Source organism: Salmo salar, chromosome ssa20 (genome assembly GCF_905237065.1).
Source record: "Salmo salar chromosome ssa20, Ssal_v3.1, whole genome shotgun sequence".
Lineage (NCBI taxonomy): Eukaryota > Metazoa > Chordata > Actinopteri > Salmoniformes > Salmonidae > Salmo > Salmo salar.
Window position 1 is genome coordinate 83,299,934 of NC_059461.1, and position 17,933 is coordinate 83,317,866.

General features: G+C 44.5%; 1 protein-coding gene across 3 annotated transcripts in view; it reads right to left on the reverse strand.

Annotated features, from left to right (window-relative positions):
- Positions 1-3,863: 3,863 nt before the first annotated feature.
- LOC106581423 (myelin-associated neurite-outgrowth inhibitor) overlaps positions 3,864-17,933 on the reverse strand; it is a 49,349-nt gene continuing 35,279 nt past the window's right edge. For 2 of the 3 annotated variants that reach the window (XM_045704023.1, XM_045704025.1), the window contains 5 exons: positions 6,291-6,472; positions 6,001-6,045; positions 5,725-5,905; positions 5,368-5,499; positions 3,864-4,767 (listed from right to left, as the gene is read on the reverse strand). In XM_045704023.1, coding sequence (XP_045559979.1) covers positions 5,384-5,499; positions 5,725-5,905; positions 6,001-6,045; positions 6,291-6,472 — 524 coding nt within the window. In that variant the 3' untranslated portion in view covers positions 3,864-4,767; positions 5,368-5,383. The remainder of the gene's footprint in view (positions 4,768-5,367; positions 5,500-5,724; positions 5,906-6,000; positions 6,046-6,290; positions 6,473-17,933) is intronic. The other variant, XM_045704024.1, reaches the window with a different exon arrangement.

Sequence of the window (17,933 nt, forward strand, 5' to 3'; positions counted from 1 at the left end):
AGACAAAATTCCTTTTATAGGAATATTTTAATAGTTATTCAATGTTCTACATCTTACAGTAAATATTATACAATAACAAACTTGGCTTAGTTATGGTACGAAGATCACTAACTGATCTTCAAAAAATAAAAACAAAAAATTAACAAAAACATAAAAAAAGAAATGAAAAACAGATTTACACTTCATATCACAAGCCTGACATGGGTCCGCAACACTGGACCAATAGCTAACATACAATTCAGTTCACGCAATGGTTTGCCACAACGGTATGGTAATGTTACCATTGTTTGTGCAAACTGGGTACAAAACTTCAAGGGGGTTGTTCCTAAACTCGCTCCAGGGATAAAAGTATTTTGGAAGACGAGGAATTTCCACTTTTTGCACCACATTTAGTGTTCAAATTATTATTTTAGAAATCTCCAACAAGTGAAATAAAAAACTGCAGAACATTGAGGGAAAAACACAAAATTAAGTGCACTATTCCTCGAATAGTAGTGTTTTACTTTGAGGAAACTGCTAAGACATGACCACAGAGGCAAAAGAGAGAGAGAGAGAAGTGGGGGAGAGGTGGATGTTTGAGTGGGTATTTAAACATACAAACACCATCTTGATTTGACATAGTTGTGAAGAAATGAAGAGCAAAATACACAAAAACATCAACAACAAATAATCTTTTAACATCTTTAAAGGATCTTTAACTTCTTTCACATTTTAAAAAAACGTATTCAGAGATGGAATGATACAAAAGGCGAAGGACTCATAAGTTGATAGCGTATGAGTAAAAATACCTTCAAATATATCCTCCGTTGAGCTCTGCAGTTAAATGTTAATCAGGGCTGGGGTCAATTCCATTTCCACTCAGAATGAGCTGAAATTCAGTTCCCTTCCTGAAATGACAGCGTTGAAATGGAACTGGCCCGGACCCTATTCATTACATCACTCCCATCCAAAACACAGGCATGCAAACAAGTGTGAGCGAGAAAGTCAGAAACAAGCCCCCTCAGAGTGTGTGGGATAGCGGACCCTCAGACTTGTGCTCTATGTATGAATAATAAACACCAAATTGCAGTTAAACCTTAAATAACACTTATGGTAAAAAGCGCTCAACTTTACACGGCTCAGGAAGTCCAACATATTCTGTTTCCTATTTTAGGCTGAGGTGTAGAATACTGGAGGGAATTCCTTCGCCGTTCCAAAATGATCCCCTTTTTAGTTGCTTTTAAAGCATCAGATGGGTGTAAGCAACATGGTAATAGCTCCACCTACAGTAGCCTTCTGGAAGGTTCAGTGGAGTTGAACAACCATCTTGCTTCAACACATCCAAACGTCTCAGATCAACATGATGTGTGGAGGTAGAGGTTGATGTCAGACTGGGCACCAGACTCTGGTGGGTTAGTGACCCCACATCCAGAGTCCATCCTCAGATAGGATTAGATTGTATTACAGGAAACAGTCCTGCTTACTGTCATCTACATGGTTCCAGTCTGTCTGCCATTACACTTCACTTCTCATGACCTGTATCATCACTTTATCTCTGTTATGAAGAGGTACCAACGCTTAAGGGGGGGTGAGAGAGGGAGAAGAAGGGGGGGGAGAGAAAGCTGGAAAACAGAGCCACAGACAGAGAGAGAGCCACAGACAGAGAGAGCCACAGAGAGAGAGAGAGAGAGAGAGAGCCACAGAGAGAGTACGATAGAGAAAGAAAGAAAGAAAGAAAGAAAGAAAGAAAGAAAGAAAGAAAGAAAGAAAGAAAGAAAGAAAGAAAGAAAGAAAGAAAGAGAGCTGGAACACAGAGCCACAGAGAGAGAGGAGAGAGAGCTGGAACAGAGCCACAGAGAGAGAGAGAGAGGGGAGAGAGCTGGAACACAGAGCCAGAGAGGGGAGAGAGCTGGAACACAGAGCCACAGAGAGAGGGAGAGAGCTGGAACACAGAGCACAGAGAGAGAGAGAGAGAGCTGGAACAGAGCAGAGAGAGAGAGAGGGAGATACACAGAGCCAGAGAGAGAGAGCTCAGAGCAGAGAGAGAGAGGAGAGAGAGCTGGAACAGAGCCACAGGAGAGAGAGAGAGAGAGAGAGAGAGAGAGAGAGAGAGAGAGAGAGAGAGAGAGAGAGAGAGCTAGAACAGAGCCACAGAGAGAGGGGGAGAGAGCTGGAACACAGAGCCACAGAGAGAGAGAGCCACAGAGAGAGGGGGAGAGAGCTGGAACACAGAGCCACAGAGAGAGAGAGCCACAGAGAGAGGGGGAGAGAGCTGGAACACAGAGCCACAGAGAGTAAAATTGAGGAAGAGAGATTGAGAATCAGACCAGTTCCAACCCCGATGGCAGGATGTGGAGGTCATTAAGTAACGAATTATTAGACTTGAATTGAGGAACAGATTTTCAGACAGATCATGTCTGGAATAAACAACAGTTACTAAAATACATCACCAGTGATAGACAGAAATCAGACATTGCTCTCACCCTCCTTCCTTCCTTCCTTCACACCCTCTGGTTTTAGATTCTAAAGGTGGTGGATATCTTCATGTTGCTTTGCAGTAACACACAACCACTCAGTGTATAAATAGACTGCATTGTGATGCATGATGCTCCATGCTACAGTACACCTGAATATGAACCATCCTTATGCTCAGAAGACCACGGAAGGAAAAACACCCCATCTTTTTCTTAACCTCAATATGAAACAGTGGTTGATTAAATAAATGCTCAGGAACAATAAGCCATTTTCTTTTGTTGATATTTATACTAACTAGTACAAACATTATCAGGACTAAGGAAACCTTACTGAACGCTTGATATCTATTGGTTTGTTTTCTTAAATGACGGTTCAAACTGCCTCTCTGTTTCACTACAAAGCCTAGCTACCTGGTACCTAGTAGAAATGATTGTTGTCAGGTTTATTTTTTATTGTGCAACGCTTCCTCGTGAGATTATTACAATAACTCTGATATGTACTGCTGCCACCTCAGAATACAGTAACAGTGAACTCTGATATGTACTGCTGCCACCTCAGAATACAGTAACAGTGATTCAAATGGATTGTGGCTGGATACACAGCCCGTAATCCAGATTTAAGGATTACCAGAATAAGAATTTAAAAATGATTTTAATTCTAAATGACTATAAAATAATTACTGTGCGGTAACCGTATAACGAGGCATTTTATCTTATTATTGCAATTAACGACTTGATCTACTTTGATACACTGTAAATGCTTTGTAATGACCCGTGCCCCACAGATGCTAACTGTGATTCATACTCATCTATACCCTGAAACATGGTATACACACTGTTCCCTGCTGCACTCTCCTCTCCCCCTCCTGACCCTCCTCTCCCCCTCCTGACCCTCCTCTCCCCCTCCTGACCCTCCTCTCCCCCTCCTGATCCCCCTCTCCCCCTCCTGACCCTCCTCTCCCCCTCCTGACCCTCCTCTCCCCCTCCTGACCCTCCTCTCCCCCTCCTGACCCTCCTCTCCCCCTCCTGACCCTCCTCTCCCCCTCCTGATCCTCCTCTCCCCCTCCTGATCCTCCTCTCCCCCTCCTGACCCTCCTCTCCCCCTCCTGACCCTCCTCTCCCCCTCCTGACCCTCCACTCCCCCTCCTGACCCACCACTTTCCCTCCTCTGCCACGTCACCCTGCCAAGTGCTTCCACATCCCTTTAACTCCTAAACATGTTCTTCAATAAACAATCAGTCTGAGTGGTGGTCTAATGTACTGTGTGTGTGTGTTTGTGTGTGAGAGAGAGGGCGTATGTATATGTGTGTGTTTAACTGTGTTGGCACACGTTTGAATCCATGTATGATTATTTGATTGACATTAAGTGATCCTGCTTTAAGTATGACTTTGTGTGTATTTATGTGTGTGTATGTGTGTATGTATGTGGGTGACTGTGTGCATGACCACACATCCTGTACACACAGCTATATAAATATATTCACATTTGATAATTTATCAGTTTAAGCTAAATGATAAATGGCCTCTATCTTGAGATGAATTCAGTAACTGGTAAGTACTGTGACCTTGTGATGATGCATACCATGTCTTTACAGCCACACAGCAGATCTAGTCGTTACAGATCTAGTCAGGCAGCGGATCCAGTCAGATAGCGGATCTAAGAAACAGCTAGAAGCTGGAAGACAACCCTTGTTATCAGAAGTGGAAGATGAACTGAAGATCAGAAGGAGAAGTAGAACAGAGGATATTAACAAAGAGAAAAACAAGAGGTATGCTGTTCCAAGACAGTGCTTTGTTGGAAAGGAAAATGAAGGGATTAAAACAAATAGAAATGAATGAAATCAAAACCCTGTGCTGACATCTAATCGGTAGAAAATTTGGCAGCATAAATTGATGATGGCGTGATGATGAAGGTGGTGGAGGAAGTGTCCAGTACATTCCCACCATTGGAACTGGAACACACCAACAGAACACGGACCACAAGCAGAGCAACAGACACCCATGATTGGTCAATCACTCTGGAGTTCCAATGACAATGGAAAAATTGAAATGATGTAAAAAAAAAAATAGAAAAAAAAAATAAATAAAACAAACAAAAGAAAACAATGCAATGACATATTGGCAAATCAAAGGAGAAGAAAAGAATCGTTGAGTAAAAAAAGAATAAAAAAAAGCAGCTTTTATAAAACACTACAGAATGCAGCAAGTGTCCGTTGCTCTTTAGTTTTGTTGTTGCAGACAGATGTGAGGTTGCCGTGGTGACCATAAGAAGCCCGTGTAAGACTGGAGTAGTTGCATACGTTGGACTCCAGATCTGAAACGACAGAGACAGAGAAACAGAGATCTGAAACGACAGACACAGAGAAACAGAGATCTGAAATGACAGAGATAGACACAGAGAAACAGAGATCTGAAACGACAGATAGACACAGAGAAACAGAGATCTGAAACGACAGATAGACACAGAGAAACAGAGATCTGAAACGACAGATAGACACAGAGAAACAGAGATCTGAAACGACAGATAGACACAGAGAAACAGAGATCTGAAACGACAGACACAGAGAAACAGAGATCTGAAATGACAGAGATAGACACAGAGAAACAGAGATCTGAAATGACAGATAGACACAGAGAAACAGAGATCTGAAACGACAGACACAGAGAAACAGAGATCTGAAATGACAGAGATAGACACAGAGAAACAGAGATCTGAAATGACAGAGATAGACACAGAGAAACAGAGATCTGAAATGACAGAGATAGACACAGAGAAACAGAGATCTGAAATGACAGAGATAGACACAGAGAAACAGAGATCTGAAATGACAGAGATAGACACAGAGAAAGAGCGAGAAGACATTGGATTGATTGAGAGTGGAATGTGGACATTTGGAATTCTAGGATGACTTACCTCTTGGGGGCGGTGTCTACCAGTGGGGAGGGACATAGCTGTAACCAGGTGTGCCCTGGGGCCGGTACTGTGGCATGGTGACGTGTTGGTGAGCACCCAGCTGAGCGTGCTGAGGCGTGGTCAACAGGGTTCCTACAGGACGACACCCACAACATGTCACTTTGTCACTATAGTTTTGACCGTAACATTAGGGTCTATATGACGCAGACCAAACTAATACAACTTACACCAAAAACACAATCATTTTAGCATAAGAATAACCCATTTTGCATTGGAAATGAAATAGAAAATATATTTCATGTTCACGTGATGTCAACATGACGTAGCCACATCAGCTTCCTCAGTCATCTGTCCTACCTGCACTCATAGCCATGGTGGTCCCGGCAACCATCCCCATGGCAGCCATTCCGTTGTTTCTAGGGGCTTGGACCGGGGCGGGGTAGAGGGCTGAGGGCATGCTGTTTGGCTGAACCACTGTGGTGTGGTGGATTACATGTGGCTGAGGCTGAGCAGCATACACAGGCTGGGTGTAATACGCCTACAGACACAGAGACAGAGGTTAGAGTGTGTCTGTGTTAGTGTGTGTCTGTGTGTGTTGATGTGTGTGTGCATGTGAGTAGTGTGTTGATTTACATAGGGCTGGGCCGCATACACTGGCTGGCCATAATACGCTGCTGCCTACAGGGAGACAGAGAGAGAGGTTAGGGTGTGTGTGTGCTTATCAGTACATAAAGGTTCTACTGAGGGTAGATGTTGAGGGAGTAGGGTGGGTGTGTGTATGCTGAGGTTAGGATTGTATATAGGTGTGTGTGTGTGTGTTTGTATAGAAGCTGCTGAGGATAGGAGTAGGGTGTGTGTGTGTGTGTGTGTGTGTGTGTGTGTGTGTGTGTGTGTGTGTGTGTGTGAAGGGTATGTGTGCTTACCTGTGCATATAAGTTCTGCAGGTTCTGCATGCTCTGCAGGTTCTGCATGCTCTGCTGGGGGTAGGCACTTCTGATGGGGTACATGGCTGTTTGGTAGGGGTTGGGGGAGGGGGAGTAGGGTGGGGGAGCTCCGTTCGTCTGGGTGGGGGGCACTTTATACGGAGTACCCGCTGTTGTGTATCCTACACACACACACACACACACACACACACACACACACACACACACACACACACACACACAGAAAGAGAGAGATGAAACATAGTTCCAGCGGCCAAGACAGAGTAACACATCCTTCCTCTCAGTCCTAATGTAGTACCTTAGCAGTGTTCATTTCATCAACAACAATAGTGACAAAAATATTTGTGAAACACCTATTTTTCAGTGGCAATTGACGAGACTTTAACTGACTAAATAGACCCAGAAAAAACTAACTAAATGAAAATTATTTCTGTTGACTAAAACGGGACAAAATCACCTCTGTGACTAAAATCAGACTACTAAATGGACTGGACAAGAGGTTTTGGAGAGATTGAGAGCTTTTCAGAAATTACCCATAATATTACCCATAATGACCCCAACTATTACCCATAATGACCCCATAATATTACCCATAACGATCCATAATGACCCCAACTATTACCCATAATAACCCATGATATTACCCATAATGACCCATGATATTACCCATAATGTTACCCATAATGACCCATGATATTACCCATAATATTACCCATAATGACCCATAATAACCCACTGGCTCTATGTTTTGTTTCTTTCTATCGTCCATTCATGAAGCATATTGTGGTCCGCTCTAAAACTAGGCTACTTGCAGACCTTGTTCAGTCATGTTACCTCATTAACTAGCTATAGCTAACAACCTGCATTCAGCAGCATGCAACGTTTTGGAACGTTCAGATAGACATATGGTATGTAGAACAAACATGCCTCTGACATAACGTTAGGTCTATTATCAGAATTTCTATCTTCAAATATGTTGGTAGGACAAGGCTATGTATGGTTGTGCACATAGAAGTCAGTGATTTGTTTAATATAGTTTAATGAGGCAATACAAATCTGATGTGACTAAAATGAAAGGGCATTTAGTTGACTAAAATGGCCCACTGTTTTTGTCATTTTGACTACAACTAGAGTAAATTTAAAAAAATAGTGCCAAAATGAACACTGCAATAGAATGCAATCTAGTCAGAGTATGACTAGTCAATGTCTCCTCCTAGTGGTAAAACATCATCACTACAGTCTCCTAGTGGTAGAGCCTCATCACTACACTCTCCTAGTGGTAGAGCCTCATCACTACAGTCTCCTAGTAGTAGAGCCTCATCACTACAGTCTCCTAGTGGTAGAGCCTCATCACTACAGTCTCCTAGTGGTAGAGCCTCATCACTACAGTCTCCTAGTGGTAGAACCTCATCACTACAGTCTCCTAGTGGTAGAGCCTCATCACTACAGTCTCCTAGTGGTAGAGCCTCATCACTACAGTCTCCTAGTGGTAGAGCCTCATCACTACAGTCTCCTAGTGGTAGAGCCTCATCACTACAGTCTCCTAGTGGTAGAGCCTCGTCACTACAGTCTCCTAGTGGCAGAGCCTCGTCACTACAGTCTCCTAGTGGCAGAGCCTCGTCACTACAGTCTCCTAGTGGCAGAGCCTCGTCACTACAGTCTCCTAGTGGCAGAGCCTCGTCACTACAGTCTCCTAGTGGCAGAGCCTCGTCACTACAGTCTCCTAGTGGTAGAGCCTCGTCACTACAGTCTCCTAGTGGCAGAGCCTCGTCACTACAGTCTCCTAGTGGCAGAGCCTCGTCACTACAGTCTCCTAGTGGCAGAGCCTCGTCACTACACTCTCCTAGTGGCAGAGCCTCGTCACTACAGTCTCCTAGTGGCAGAGCCTCGTCACTACAGTCTCCTAGTGGTAGAGCCTCGTCACTACAGTCTCCTAGTGGTAGAGCCTCGTCACTACAGTCTCCTAGTGGTAGAGCCTCGTCACTACAGTCTCCTAGTGGTAGAGCCTCGTCACTACAGTCTCCTAGTGGCAGAGCCTCATCACTACAGTCTCCTAGTGGTAGAGCCTCATCACTACAGTCTCCTAGTGGTAGAGCCTCATCACTACAGTCTCCTAGTGGTAGAGCCTCATCACTACAGTCTCCTAGTGGTAGAGCCTCGTCACTACAGTCTCCTAGTGGCAGAGCCTCGTCACTACAGTCTCCTAGTGGTAGAGCCTCGTCACTACAGTCTCCTAGTGGTAGAGCCTCGTCACTACAGTCTCCTAGTGGTAGAGCCTCATCACTACAGTCTCCTAGTGGCAGAGCCTCATCACTACAGTCTCCTAGTGGCAGAGCCTCATCACTACAGTCTCCTAGTGGTAGAGCCTCATCACTACAGTCTCCTAGTGGTAGAGCCTCATCACTACAGTCTCCTAGTGGTGGAGCCTCATCACTACAGTATCCTAGTGGTAGAGCCTCATCACTACAGTCTCCTAGTGGTAGAGCCTCATCACTACAGTCTCCTAGTGGTAGAGCCTCATCACTACAGTCTCCTAGTGGTAGAGCCTCATCACTACAGTCTCCTAGTGGTAGAGCCTCATCACTACAGTCTCCTAGTGGTAGAGCCTCATCACTACAGTCTCCTAGTGGTAGAGCCTCATCACTACAGTCTCCTAGTGGTAGAGCCTCATCACTACAGTCTCCTAGTGGTAGAGCCTCATCACTACAGTCTCCTAGTGGTAGAGCCTCATCACTACAGTCTCCTAGTGGTAGAGCCTCATCACTACAGTCTCCTAGTGGTAGAGCCTCATCACTACAGTCTCCTAGTGGTAGAGCCTCATCACTACAGTCTCCTAGTGGTAGAGCCTCATCACTACAGTCTCCTAGTGGTAGAGCCTCATCACTACAGTCTCCTAGTGGTAGAGCCTCATCACTACAGTCTCCTAGTGGTAGAGCCTCATCACTACAGTCTCCTAGTGGTAGAGCCTCATCACTACAGTCTCCTAGTGGTAGAGCCTCATCACTACAGTCTCCTAGTGGTAGAGCCTCATCACTACAGTCTCCTAGTGGTAGAGCCTCATCACTACAGTCTCCTAGTGGTAGAGCCTCATCACTACAGTCTCCTAGTGGTAGAGCCTCATCACTACAGTCTCCTAGTGGTAGAGCCTCATCACTACAGTCTCCTAGTGGTAGAGCCTCATCACTACAGTCTCCTAGTGGTAGAGCCTCATCACTAGTCTCCTAGTGAAAGTCACCCAGTAAAATATTACTTGAGTAAAAGTCTTTGGTTTTAAATTCTGTATATTAAGCAAAGCAGACGGCACAATTTTCTTCTTTTTTTTCTTGACGGATAGTCAGGGGGCACATTCCAACACTCAGACAATTTACAAACGAAGCATGTGTTTAGTGAGTCCGTCAGAGCAGAGGCAGTAGGGATGATCAGGGATGTTCCCATGATAAGTGTGTGAATTTGACCAATTTCCTGTCAAAATGTAACGAATACTTTTGGGTGTCAGGGAAAATGTATGGAGTAAAAAGTACTTTATTTTCTTTAGGAATGTAGTGAAGTAAAAGTTGACAAAAATATAAATACTAAAGTACAGATACCCCAAAAAACTACTTAAGTAGTACTTTAATGTATTTTTACACCACTGAGTATAGGCATTAGGCAGGCATCTAAAATATTGCTTCCCCCTGTCCAGTGTTTTCAGATTAGAACAGGTAAAGGAGATCAAGCCACTGACATGATTCAGATCCACCACATTAATTACACAATATCTTATTAGCTACTTATATTGCTTTATGCTACATACATTAAACTATTAGGCAATATATAGAGGGTTATTGTGATGTGTCGATGGTTACCCTAGGACTGCTCTATAGACCTCTTTCTGTGTTTGCAAACAGTGCCGCACGAGGCCGATGCGCGCAAGTTGGAGGGAGTTCTTATAGAACGGCAGCAACAAAAGCCTCTATTTACATGTTGCTTTTGAGTGCATTTCGTACTACTTTTGGATTATAATTGGATTTTAAGGCTCGTATGAATGTCCTGCTTAATATAATGTTTGTGTCATCATCGCAAATCAACTGCATTATACTTAAAAAAACACTTCAACCAGTAAAATGGATCTTTGGCTAGCTTTTGTTACAGCCTACATCATTCTAGCTAACAACCGCTGCATCCAAAATAGTTATTTTGAAACGATCACAACCAAATATAATCTTCAAGCAAATATAATCTTTAAGCAAGAAACAAAACATAATTGTAAGTGTACGAGAACCCAAGAAAGTGATTTTGTTTTGAAGTAATAGAACATAAATTTAGGCTATGTTGAATTGGTGCAGAAGGCGATGGCATCTTACTGCAGCCATGAGTCGCACACATCTGTGCATGACGTCAGTGTGTCGTGTGCTGGAAAAGGGTCTCTGTGTAGTACTCTGCTAGAACCACCAGGGGGAAAGCTGACTACTCTATACCAGGGGTCTCCAACCTTTTCTAGCTTGAGAGCTACTTTAAAATAATGAAATATGTTGCGAGCTCATTCGAGCTTTCAAATAGGCACATTATTCTCTTCTCTCCTGGGTCCTTAGCGTACAAGAGAAAGTAGTGCAGTGTTTTCTGTCAATATACCTGTTCAAATAATGGTTAATAAACAACTCTAAGGGGGTCCTATAAAATCTGAGTTTTATATATTCCCAAATTATGTTGTTTTCTCAGTTTTACATTTCCTGGTTTTAGATCGTTTTTATATTTCACTCTCAAAATTACAATTGTTTATAGAGAAAATATGCAATGCTTAAATAAAACGAACACGTTTAGATTTGAGTGTAATTTCCCTTTAATTGCTCATCTAACGTGTGAGGAATGTGCTGGTCTAGTGATGGTTCTGTACTGCTGCTGCTCATTTCATGGCAAAGTTCACAAATAACAAATAATAGATAAATGACAAACACTGAACAAAAAAGTAAAGTAAAGTGTAAAGTGTTGGTCCATGTTTCATGAGCTGAAATAAAAGATCCCAGAAATGTTACATTCGCACAAAAAGCTTATTTCTCTCAAATTTTGTGTACAAATTTGTTTACATCGCTGTTAGTGAGCATTTCCCCTTTGCCAAGATAATCCATCCACCTGACAGGTGTGGCATATCAAGAAGGTGATTAAACAGCATGATCATTACACAGGTGTACCTTGTGCTGGGGACAATAAAAGGCCACTCTAAAATGTGCAGTTTTGTCATACAACACAATGCCACAGATGTCTCAAGTTGAGGGAGCGTGCAATTGGCATGCTGACTGCAGGAATGACCACCAGAGCTGTTGCCAGAGAATTGAATGTTAATTTCACTACCATAATGTCGTTTTAGAGAATTTGGCAGTAAGCCCAACTGGCCTCGAACCGCAGACCGCGTGAATGGCGTCGTGTTGGCGAGCGGTTTGCTGATGTCAATGTTGTGAACGGAGTGCCGCATGGTGGTGGTGGAGTTATGGTATGGGCAACGAACACAATTGCATTTTATTGATGGCAATTTGAATGCACAGAGATACTGTGATGAGATCCTGAGACCCATTGTCGTGCCATTCATCCACTGCCATCACCTCATGTTTCAGCATGATAATGCACGGCCCCATGTCGCAGGTATCTGTACACAATTCCAGGAAACTGAAAATGTCCCAGTTCTTCCATGGCCTGCATACACACCAGACATGTCACCCATTGAGCATGTTTGGGATGCTCCGAATTGATGTGTACAACAGCGTGTTCCAGTTCAATATCAAGCAACTTCACACAGCCATTGAAGAAGAGTGGGACAACATTCCACAATCCCTATCTTTTTATAAGGTATCTGTGACCAACAGATGCATATCTGTATTCCCAGTCATGTGAAATCCATAGATTAGTGCCTAATGAATTTATTTAAATTGACTGATTTCCTTAAATTAACTGTAACTCAGTAAAATCTTTGTAATTGTTGCATGTTGCATTTTTGTTCAGTATACTTATTATATAATTCTGCCAGGTAAGCCTACTTTGCAGTTAACATTTAATTGAGAAGGTTTTGGGGAAAGTATTTCTGTCAACCTACATCAACTGGCTACAGACAGACTGATAGACAAACGTGTGCATCACAGACAGACAGGGGCAATATTTATGGAAATGAATTGGCAGATTTTGAGTTAAGTTATTTTTTTTTAAGCAAATAGTGGCTAACCGGGGGTGGGATAAAGTCAATGTTGCGTTGATTAGATAAAAGCTGGAAGCTTGCGTTGTCTGATACTTGTGAGATTTGATTGACAGTTCGCAGTGGAAAACATAAAAAATTGCATGTACTTTCAGAATTGTTTGGTGAGCTACTCATTTGTGGGATGCGAGCTACTGGTGGTTCCCGATTGACCTGTTGGGGACCCCTGCTCTATGGTTTGTGTAGTACACGAGTAGTACTTTGAGTAGTACTCTATTAGAACCACCAGGGGGCAGCTGACTTGTGTAGTACTTTGTGTAGTAATCAGTTAGAACCACCAGGGGGCAGCTGAAGATCATACTGCTCAGAGGATTATAGAACACAAAGCCAAGGACACAGGAACAAAGAGAGCGAGAGATGCTGAGGAGCTCCACTGTGCATCACCATCAGCCAGCTCTGAATGGCAGTTACACAAGCATCAGCATGCAGCCGATATCAGTCTGTGTTATTGTGTCCAGTCTGAAGGCCATGGGTGAATTAATATTATGTGGACAATATATTAATCAAGATGTTGCCCTCAAAATATGACTTGAGGGGGGTAGGCTATTCAGAACGTTGAAGTCTAGTGCTGTAGAAGAAAACATGTAGTCCACAAGTAACCCGCCAGAGAATCACTAGGGCCGGAAGGTGGAGATGAGACAAGGTTGTTAGCTACAGATTCTGGGAAAAGAAAATGAAAAGCCACTTGTAGCTCCGATGCAATCATTTATTCGCCAATGTTTCAACAGCAAGCTGTCTTCTCCAGGGTAGCTTTAGATTTCTACCAAACAATCCTTGGCCAAACCTTAGACATAATCACCTGAACTGTACACATACACACTGACGTCCTAGTCTAGTGGGCCTGCTGTTCCACTAACACAGTGTGTGTGGAGCATGAGGACCACTGCTAGCCCATCTGCTGTGGACACAGACAGGGGGACAAACCCTCCCATCAGGGAAGCTGTCAGTCACTATCACTCAGACCTTCAGAATATAAACTGGCCAGCAATGCTTTTACCCTCCACCTTCTAGACCAGGGATGGGCAACTTTGATGTGGGTGGGAGCCACAAAAAAGCTGAACTCATCACCAGGGGCCACAGTTGCATCTATCCATTTGGTCTGCGTGCTCACATCCATTTGGTCTGCGTGCTCACATCCATTTGGTCTGCGTGCTCACATCCATTTGGTCTGCGTGCTCACATCCATTTGGTATAGGTTGGAGAGAATTGTTCGGAGTTCTTAATATGATATCTGAGTGAGACTGACTAAGAAAATAAATGGGGGCCCCCCCGGCCGGTAATTCAACCATGATTACTAAGTTTAGATAGCTGGCCGCTAGGCTAACTTAACAATCTAAAACATGTTAGCTGACATGGGTTAATTGAGTGACTGACATAAAAAGAGAAACTGCTGATACACAACCACATTTCTAAATTCCACCTAGTGAATTCTACTATTCTAACGCTCAACTGGAAATTTAGACCGCGACTGATCTGATTGACAGCTACAGTAGTAACTCCTCTACTTCCTAGAGCTAGCTGACAGCTACAGTAGTAACTCCTCTACCTCCTAGAGCTAGCCGACAGCTACAGCAGTAACTCCTCTACCTCCTAGAGCTAGCCGACAGCTACAGTAGTAACCTCTACCTCCTAGAGCTAGCCGACAGCTACAGCAGTAACTCCTCTACTTCCTAGAGCGAGCTGACAGCTACAGTAGTAACTACCTCCTAGAGCTAGCTGACAGCGACAGTAGTAACTCTACCTCCTAGAGCTAGCTGACAGCGACAGTAGTAACTCTACCTCCTAGAGCTAGCTGACAGCTACAGTAGTAACTCTACCTCCTAGAGCTAGCTGACAGCTACAGTAGTAACCTACCTCCTAGAGCTAGCTGACAGCTACAGTAGGAACTCTACCTCCTAGAGCTAGCTGACAGCTACAGTAGTAACTCCTCTACCTCCTAGAGCTAGCTGACAGCTACAGTAGTAACTACCTCCTAGAGCTAGCTGACAGCTACAGTAGTAACTACCTCCTAGAGCTAGCCGACAGCTACAGTAGTAACTACCTCCTAGAGCTAGCTGACAGCTACAGTAGTAACTCCTCTACCTCCTAGAGCTAGCCGACAGCTACAGCAGTAACTCCTCTACCTCCTAGAGCTAGCCGACAGCTACAGTAGTAACTCTACCTCCTAGAGCTAGCTGACAGCGACAGTAGTAACTCTACCTCCTAGAGCTAGCTGACAGCTACAGTAGTAACTCTACCTCCTAGAGCTAGCTGACAGCTACAGTAGTAACTCTACCTCCTAGAGCTAGCTGACAGCTACAGTAGTAACTACCTCCTAGAGCTAGCCGACAGCTACAGTAGTAACTACCTCCTAGAGCTAGCTGACAGCTACAGTAGTAACTACCTCCTAGAGCTAGCTGACAGCTACAGTAGTAACTACCTCCTAGAGCTAGCCGACAGCTACAGTAGTAACTCCTCTACCTCCTAGAGCTAGCCGACAGCTACAGTAGTAACTACCTCCTAGAGCTAGCCGACAGCTACAGTAGTAACTCTACCTCCTAGAGCTAGCCGACAGCTACAGTAGTAACTCTACCTCCTAGAGCTAGCCGACAGCTACAGTAGTAACTCTACCTCCTAGAGCTAGCTGACAGCTACAGTAGTAACTACCTCCTAGAGCTAGCTGACAGCTACAGCAGTAACTCCTCTACCTCCTAGAGCTAGCCGACAGCTACAGTAGTAACTACCTCCTAGAGCTAGCCGACAGCTACAGTAGTAACTACCTCCAAGAGCTAGCCGACAGCTACAGTAGTAACTACCTCCAAGAGCTAGCCGACAGCTACAGTAGTAACTCCTCTACTTCCTAGAGCTAGCCGACAGCTACAGTAGTAACTACCTCCTAGAGCTAGCTGACAGCTACAGTAGTAACTCTACCTCCTAGAGCTAGCTGACAGCTACAGTAGTAACTCCTCTACTTCCTAGAGCGAGCTGACAGCTACAGTAGTAACTACCTCCTAGAGCTAGCTGACAGCTACAGTAGTAACTCTACCTCCTAGAGCTAGCCGACAGCTACAGTTGTAACTACTCTACTTCCTAGAGCTAGCTGACAGCTACAGTAGTAACTCTACCTCCTAGAGCTAGCCGACAGCTACAGTAGTAACTCCTCTACTTCCTAGAGCTAGCCAACAGCTACAGTAGTAACTCCTCTACTTCCTAGAGCTAGCCGACAGCTACAGTAGTAACTACCTCCTAGAGCTAGCTGACAGCTACAGTAGTAACTACCTCCTAGAGCTAGCTGACAGCTACAGTAGTAACTACCTCCTAGAGCTAGCTGACAGCTACAGTAGTAACTCTACCTCCTAGAGCTAGCTGACAGCTACAGTAGTAACTCTACCTCCTAGAGCTAGCTGACAGCTACAGTAGTAACTCTACCTCCTAGAGCTAGCTGACAGCTACAGTAGTAACTCCTTCCTAGAGCTAGCTGACAGCTACAGTAGTAACTACCTCCTAGAGCTAGCTGACAGCTACAGCAGTAACTCCTCTACCTCCTAGAGCTAGCCGACAGCTACAGTAGTAACTACCTCCTAGAGCTAGCCGACAGCTACAGTAGTAACTACCTCCAAGAGCTAGCCGACAGCTACAGTAGTAACTACCTCCAAGAGCTAGCCGACAGCTACAGTAGTAACTCCTCTACTTCCTAGAGCTAGCCGACAGCTACAGTAGTAACTACCTCCTAGAGTAAGCTGACAGCTACAGTAGTAACTCTACCTCCTAGAGCTAGCTGACAGCTACAGTAGTAACTCCTCTACTTCCTAGAGCTAGCTGACAGCCACAGTAGTAACTACCTCCTAGAGCTAGCTGACAGCTACAGTAGTAACTCTACCTCCTAGAGCTAGCCGACAGCTACAGTTGTAACTACTCTACTTCCTAGAGCTAGCTGACAGCTACAGTAGCAACTCTACCTCCTAGAGCTAGCCGACAGCTACAGTAGTAACTCCTCTACTTCCTAGAGCTAGCCGACAGCTACAGTAGTAACTCCTCTACTTCCTAGAGCTAGCCGACAGCTACAGTAGTAACTACCTCCTAGAGCTAGCCGACAGCTACAGTAGTAACTACCTCCTAGAGCTAGCTGACAGCTACAGTAGTAACTCTACCTCCTAGAGCTAGCTGACAGCTACAGTAGTAACTCTACCTCCTAGAGCTAGCTGACAGCTACAGTAGTAACTCTACCTCCTAGAGCTAGCTGACAGCTACAGTAGTAACTCTACCTCCTAGAGCTAGCTGACAGCTACAGTAGTAACTCCTTCCTAGAGCTAGCTGACAGCTACAGTAGTAACTACCTCCTAGAGCTAGCTGACAGCTACAGAAGTAACTACCTCCTAGAGCTAGCTGACAGCTACAGTAGTAACTACCTCCTAGAGCTAGCTGACAGCTACAGTAGTAACTACCTCCTAGAGCTAGCTGACAGCTACAGTTGTAACTACCTCCTAGAGCTAGCTGACAGCTACAGTAGTAACTACCTCCTAGAGCTAGCTGACAGCTACAGTAGTAACTACCTCCAAGAGCTAGCTGACAGCTACAGTAGTAACTCCTCTACCTCCTAGAGCTAGCTGACAGCTACAGTAGTAACTACCTCCTAGAGCTAGCCGACAGCTACAGTAGTAACTCCTCTACCTCCTAGAGCTAGCCGACAGCTACAGTAGTAACTACCTCCTAGAGCTATCCGACAGCTACAGTAGTAACTACCTCCTAGAGCTAGCCGACAGCTACAGTAGTAACTACCTCCTAGAGCTAGCTGACAGCTACAGTAGTAACTACCTCCTAGAGCTAGCCGACAGCTACAGTAGTAACTACCTCCTAGAGCTAGCCGACAGCTACAGTAGTAACTACCTCCTAGAGCTAGCCGACAGCTACAGTATTAACTCTACCTCCTAGAGCTAGCCGACAGCTACAGTAGTAACTCTACCTCCTAGAGCTAGCTGACAGCTACAGTAGTAACTACCTCCTAGAGCTAGCCGACAGCTACAGTAGTAACTCTACCTCCTAGAGCTAGCCGACAGCTACAGTAGTAACTACCTCCTAGAGCTAGCCGACAGCTACAGTAGTAACTCTACCTCCTAGAGCTAGCCGACAGCTACAGTAGTAACTCTACCTCCTAGAGCTAGCTGACAGCTACAGTAGTTACTACCTCCTAGAGCTAGCTGACAGCTACAGTAGTAACTCTACCTCCTAGAGCTAGCTGACAGCTACAGTAGTAACTACCTCCTAGAGCTAGCCGACAGCTACAGTAGTAACTACCTCCTAGAGCTAGCCGACAGCTACAGTAGTAACTCTACCTCCTAGAGCTAGCTGACAGCTACAGTAGTAACTACCTCCTTGAGCTAGCCGACAGCTACAGTAGTAACTACCTCCTAGAGCTAGCTGAC